The sequence below is a fragment of the Mandrillus leucophaeus genome, unplaced genomic scaffold (genome assembly GCF_000951045.1).
Source record: "Mandrillus leucophaeus isolate KB7577 unplaced genomic scaffold, Mleu.le_1.0 Scaffold132, whole genome shotgun sequence".
NCBI lineage: Eukaryota > Metazoa > Chordata > Mammalia > Primates > Cercopithecidae > Mandrillus > Mandrillus leucophaeus.
The window spans coordinates 621501-628046 of NW_012101277.1; the positions used below are offsets into that span (position 1 = coordinate 621501).

The 6546-nt window shown below is 37.2% G+C and overlaps 1 protein-coding gene across 1 annotated transcript in view; it reads right to left on the reverse strand.

The window, feature by feature from the left end:
* Positions 1-5144, reverse strand: part of XPOT (exportin, tRNA) — a 46354-nt gene extending 41210 nt beyond the window's left edge. Inside the window, 2 exon segments of the mRNA XM_011972911.1 lie at positions 213-295; positions 5010-5144. Of these exon segments, the coding sequence (XP_011828301.1) occupies positions 213-295; positions 5010-5069 (143 nt within the window). The 5' untranslated portion in view covers positions 5070-5144.
* Positions 5145-6546: the final 1402 nt, after the last annotated feature.

Consider the following 6546-nt stretch of genomic DNA (forward strand, 5'->3'; position numbering starts at 1 on the left):
TTTTACTGAAAAGTTAATTCTGAAATGGCCAAACTGTTGGTTTACTGCTTTTCTCATTTCTACATGGAATGACTATATGTTAATGACTTTGCAAAAAAAAAAAAAAAGTCATAAAATGTTTTTATGAAAACACTTTCCAAATACAGGTAAATTTAACAGTCCTGTCATACCCATAGAAATTTAAATTGTCATGCAAATTTTGTTTTAATTACCTATATGTCCTCTGGGCTAGAGCTTCTGCACACACCTGCCAGGCATCTGGGGAAATCTTTAACTGCTCAAAATAGGCCAGGGCCTGCAAGATTGCAAAACAAAAAAATGCATTTAGAATAAACAATCTCAATGCCCTGCTAATACCAAACAAAATATTCTGAAAGTTGCAAACCTATAACAAGTCAGTAAACTTAATAGAAAAACAGCTAAAACATTAAATACAGGCTTCCGAACATATGCAACTTAGGGGTCATTCCTAAAAATAGGTTAAATAAATATAAATTCCATCAGTTAGATAATCAAACCTGTTTTTTTTACAGCAGCAGCAACACAAAAATGCCCCACAGACTTCACTGGGTTATTATGAAGAATGAGAGCAAGTGCTTTGTCAACTGCCATACTACTGAGAAATTGCAGAGGATGAGTTAAGGGTGTGATCATTTTATAATATGCAATTATAAAATGGCATATAAAGGGCACTTTTCCTATTTAATAGCACATCTGCTATTAAAGCAGTGATTATAAAAGATAAAACATACTGTGTACCTTATCTGATCTACTGTTACAGAAAAGGGGAGTATTTCAAGTCTTTAATTATACCATGTAAGTTTCCTAAAGAGATTAAAATTAGAGTACAAATGCATGATATAAATTTTGAAAAATATTAAGTAACTGAAAAGGTCAAAGCTTGAGGAGGTTTCTTATCTCTAAGTTTATGAATTCAGGGCGTTGTAATTGCAAGTAACAGTGCCAACAAGGAGTAAGAGTACTCTAGAATGGATGCAGCACAAAGTCCATATGCTCTCTACCAAACTGTTGGGAAAATGGGAGTTACTTCAGGCACTCTTCCCATCAGCATGTTGCACCAGATGCAGGTTTCACACATGGCAATGGACAAATAGTAGTGAACGTCTTGTGAAAAGTATCTCCAACAGACAAGAAAATTGCACAGCAACTGGAAACACTGCTAGATGATTTGACACCAATTATGTACTGATACAAAACCTGACATGAGGTAAAAAAAACATAAGCCTTAGAGAAACCTAATTTCAACTGGTAAATATTTTTAAAACGGTGGTGTCTCCCACTAGTTATGAAATCAGTTTATGGGTACTGAACAATTTTTAAAAATGAAATAGAGAATATTAGATATTCTGACTGTACCCTAGCAAGAATATTACTTTCTGTAACTTGTTTTAGTTATTTACGTGTATATGTACATATAAATATATACACACACACTGGGTCATCAAGATATAAAGTTATTTTTTTCTTTGGGTTACAGATCAAAGCCACTGTATTTATACTTAGGTGATAGTTTCCTATACTATGTAACTGTATGAATGAGGGAATGGGTTTTCATACATGGTCTCAATGGCTGCTCCCACTGACAGAAGACCACGTAAATGAAGGTGATCAGGTGAAGATCACCAAATATAGTATTAAATATGTGGTATAACAAAAAAATACATTTGGGCTTTGCAGCCAGTTGCTGGCTCAGAGCTCTTAGAACTCTTGGGATTTCCCGAGCAACAGGACTGTCTTTTGTAATTTATAATGAGCCCCTTTGGGCCAGGCACAGCAGTTCACACCTATAATACCAACACTCTGGCCAAAGTGGGAGGATGACTTGAGGCCAGCAGTTCAAGACCAGCCTGGGCAACATAGTGGGACCCTGTCTCTACAAAAAATTTAAAAATTAGCCAGGAGTGGTGACATGCACCTACAGTCCCAACTACTTGGGAGGCTAAGGTGGAAGGATTGCTAGAGACTTCGAGGTCAACAGAGCTTATGTTAATGAGGTAACTTGCTGTGGGAAACCTAGACAGCCTCAGGATAGGGCCGGTTACCAGAAAGATCAATTGATTAAAGTGTTAGAAATTTAAGCCCAAACTACCAATCTCTGGGAAGGGGAGAGGGGACTGACGATTCAACTCTATAAAAACTCTTGAACTTCCAGGTTGGCAAACACATCGAGATGCTGAGAGGGTGGTGTTCCTAGAGAGGACACAAAAGCTCTGTGCCCCTTCCCCTATACTTTGCCCTATGCATCACTTCCATGTGGCTGCTCATGAGGTGTATCCTTCATAATAAATCAGTACAAGTAAGTCAACTGTTTTTCTAAGTTCTGTGGGCTACTCCATCATCAGAAATATGAGAGGTTCTGGACTCGACTGGTGTCTTCAGTGGGGGTGGTTTGTAAGACTGAGCCCATAACTTGTGGGATGTGATGCTAATCCTGCTAGTGTCAGAATTGAATTGATTTGTAGGACAACCAGTTGGTGTCCACAGATTCAGAGAGTTGGTTGATGGAATTGGAAAACAGCCCAGAGTAAATAATGTCTCTCTTTAGAAGTTAAGACTATAAGAGCACAGGCAGCGATAAAAGATACTACTAGCTTAGCTGTTTCTAACAGCAGTCCATGAAACACAGGGTTTCCTTTAGGAATATCTCAGAGGCCAGGGGACAAGGTAGAAGTTAATCATGTATGTTGCACTATCACCTAATATTTCACTTACAAAATTGGGGAGAGGTGGTTTCAGCTGCTAGCAATGTCATGACATACCATTTTCTTTAAATAGTAACAGGTTTTAAGCCAAAGACGAGTGTTTTATTTTTTAAAAAGTGGGAGGCTGGGCACGGTGGGTCACGCCTGTAATCCCAGCACTTTGGGAGGCTGAGGCGGGGAGATCACGAGTTCAGGAGTTTGAGACCAGCCTGACCAACATGGTGAAACCCTGTCTCTTCTAAAAATACAGAAATTAGCCGGGCGTGGTGGTGTGCGCTTCTAATCCTAGCTACTCTAATCCCAGCTGAGGCAGAAGAATCTCTTGAACCTGGGAGTTGGAGGTTGCTGTGAGCTGAGATGGCGCCATTCCACTCTAGGCTGGGCAACAGAGCGAAACTCTGTCTCAAAAAAAAAAAAGGGCAGTGGAAGGAGAGGAGAGATAACCTGGAAGTTTTTAGTTTTTAAACAAAGCCTCTGTATTCTGAATCTATGCATTACTAACAATTAAAAAAACAAAATTCTACGACACTGACAAACAAGTCCTAGCTTTCACCACCTAGTTCTACCCCATACCTTTTTTCTAATGGTTTATTGACTCTATGTGACAAGAGTCAGTTCACTTTTATTGCCCATGTGAAAAACAGAATTACAGATAGACAAGTGAGCAACTAGGGTTGGCAGACAGTCATTCTTCTCACCACCAAACTGAATTAAGTTTCCACTACTCCCGAACTGCAACAAAAGGGCTGTCAGAATTCACTTTCCTTAAGATTTCTTCTCTTTCATCCAAATAAATTGTTATTCAGATTGGCTAAATGGATACCGAATTATGCCTGGAACTGGATGCTTAAAACGCGTCTGTGACACCCATTTTTATTGACAAAAAGCAGAACTTCTGAATTAAAACCACTAATAATGCATTGGTTTTAATTTTCTGAACAAGAAATCATGGTACATTTTAAAAAACTGGATGCTGGAACTTAAGAAATGAAAGATTTCAAGAGGCACATAAAAATAACAGTAAAGGCCATTTAATAACTAAACATACAGTCAAAGGCTTTTAATTATAAGCATGCAATAGCAAGCTAGACTAAAGGTAAAGATCTATGATGCTTCAACTATGTTTGAAAGTAGGTAGCATAAAACCCTATGGCAAGAAAGATTTGTTTACACAGAGAAGACATGGATTTTAAATGTCTTTTGATGTCCTAACTTGTTTGATAGTTTTCTTGTAATTAGCCAGATACTTAAATCTCAATTCCTATTATTTTCCTGTATCTGAAGGGCTACTTATTTAGTAGCAGAGACATGCACATGGTACTATATTAGAAACTAGTTGGGGTTTTTTTTACTGCTTTGGAAGATTTTTTTCTTAAAGTAAGAATAAAAAATGCGATAATATTTACTGAGATTGTTAACCTCATTTAGCTCATTTATAGAAAGTATTCTTTGCTATGAAAAGTAAAAAGAAAATGCTTCTTTCCTTTCCACTTACCCTATACTTCAGAATGCCCACATATCTTTAAAAAAATTAATTATAGGCTCATTCTTTATATTCTTCTATCATTCAGCTATAGTCATGATTATAGTTGTAGGCTACATTAAATTATTTACATTTATCCAACTATCCCAGCACTTTATAATGGATTCTTGTCATGTAATCATTTTACTTAAGACATAACCTATCATAACTGCTTATTTATGTCTGCCTAGACCATATAACAAGAATGTTAAATATCACTAATGTGGCCGGGCAGGGTGGCTCATGCCTATAATCCCAGCATTTTAGGAAGCTGAGGCGGGCAGATCACTTGAGCTCAGGAGTTCGAGACCAGCCTGGGCAAGATGGTGAAACCCTATCTCTACAAAAAAATTAAAAAAAAAAAACAAAAAAAAAAACAACCATTAAGGTAAGTGTTAAAACAGCTTGTATAGATCAAGCCAAGCATTGAGAAAATAAAATACACATGTCTGCTTCTATGGAAAGTCTCTCAAACGAATCCTTTGCATTACAACTTTTAAATAATTAGAAATAATGACTGATGTGGCATAAAGATCCGCCTTGAATCATATGAGATTTTAATACTTTTGTTTGGCCAGGTAAACAGAAAGTAAATCACAATACTCACTGTTTCTATATTCCAAATATATTCAAATATCTCAAATTTTTTTGTTTCTGTTCATTTCTACCCAAAGTAGACCTTTGCCAGGTACATTTTTATTCAAGTCCCCTAATGCCAATCTGTGGTGACATGGTTTAAAAAATGATTCAGCAGAGTAACTTACCCTTTGTCTAAAGTCTGAATCAGCATTTGGATTTAGCCCTAATAGAGCCTGTTCATCCATCCTTGCTGCTATACTTGGAGTTTTCTGGTTACAATAGGCGTGCCCTCTGATCCCACAGAAGAATTTATATACATCTGCCACAAAAAACAAAGTTGAAAGAAAACATTACTTGATAAACAAATAGATGCTTATCCCGAATAACGTAAATCGTAAATCGATAAAATCATGCAAAGAAGCTTAAATGTTTAAAGAACTTCTTTTGGAACTTATTTAAATCACAATGAAAAGTTAGAGCCTAATTCTCAGAAAAATGGGCTCTGCTAACTACTCCATTAATATGTAATTTCTAAAAATCTTAAAGTATGCCATTAAGGTCCTCAAGCTTTTTTAGTCTTCAAGATCTTCTTAAGGTATAGAAAGTAATCATTTTCTACTTTAAATAGTAGATGCACCTAATTTATGCAGTATTTTACTTATCTCTGGTACTTAAAAATGCAATTGTGCAAGTGCAGTTAAGTATAAAAATGACAAAACCTATTTTATTACAGTAATTATAATAATTTGTCTACTTACAGATACCAATATCACAAACCTTCTTTAAAACATTAGAATGGCTGACCTCAGAGTTCAATATCCTTTGGAGTGTTTACTAAATACCACAACAGAAGTCTAACGAAAGGAACAGGATAATGAAAAACCAGTCATTCAGCTTTTGAGCAATGGACTTAGTTTTGCATTTTATAGATCTCTGCTTTTGCCAGCCAATTCTAGAAATTTCAAAAAAAAATTTTCAATAGTAGATACAAAAACCCACAAACCAGCCAGGCACAGTGGCTCACACCTGTAATCCCAAACTTTGGGAGGCCGAGGTGGGCAGATCACTTAAGGTCAGGAGTTCAAGCTAGCCTGACCAACATGGTGAAACCCCGTCTCTACTAAAAAGACAAAAATCAGCCAGGCACACACCTGCAATTCCAGCTCCTCGAGTGTCTGAGGCGCAAGAATCGCTTGAACCCAGGAGGCAGAGGTTGTAGTGAGCCAACCCTGTGCCACTGCACTCCAGCCTGGAGAACAGAGTGAGATTCCATCTCAAAAAAAAAAAAAAGTCCACAAATGACTTAACACTGACTACTCTTATTTAAGATTTTTTTTTAATCTGAGAAGTAATCTACTTCTTCACAATATAGGTTCTAACATTCTCAAATAATAAGCCGCAAAAGGCATCCTAGTTTTTGATAGAATGTATATTCATTTGAGCAAACATGGAACAAACTCTAAATGATGTGAAAATGTTATTTATTTTCTCAAGACCTGTAAGGTAGGGAGACCGAGTCTTACTACTTCCATTAAAGGCTGTGGGGGGCCGGGCATGGTGACTCATGCCTGTAATCCCAGCACTTTGGGAGGCCGAGGCAGGTGGATCACTTGAGGTCAGGAGTTCAAGACCAGCCTGGCCAACATGGTAAAATCCCCCCTCTACTAAAAATACAAAAAAATTAGCGGAGCATGGTGGCACACACCTGTAATCCCAGCTACT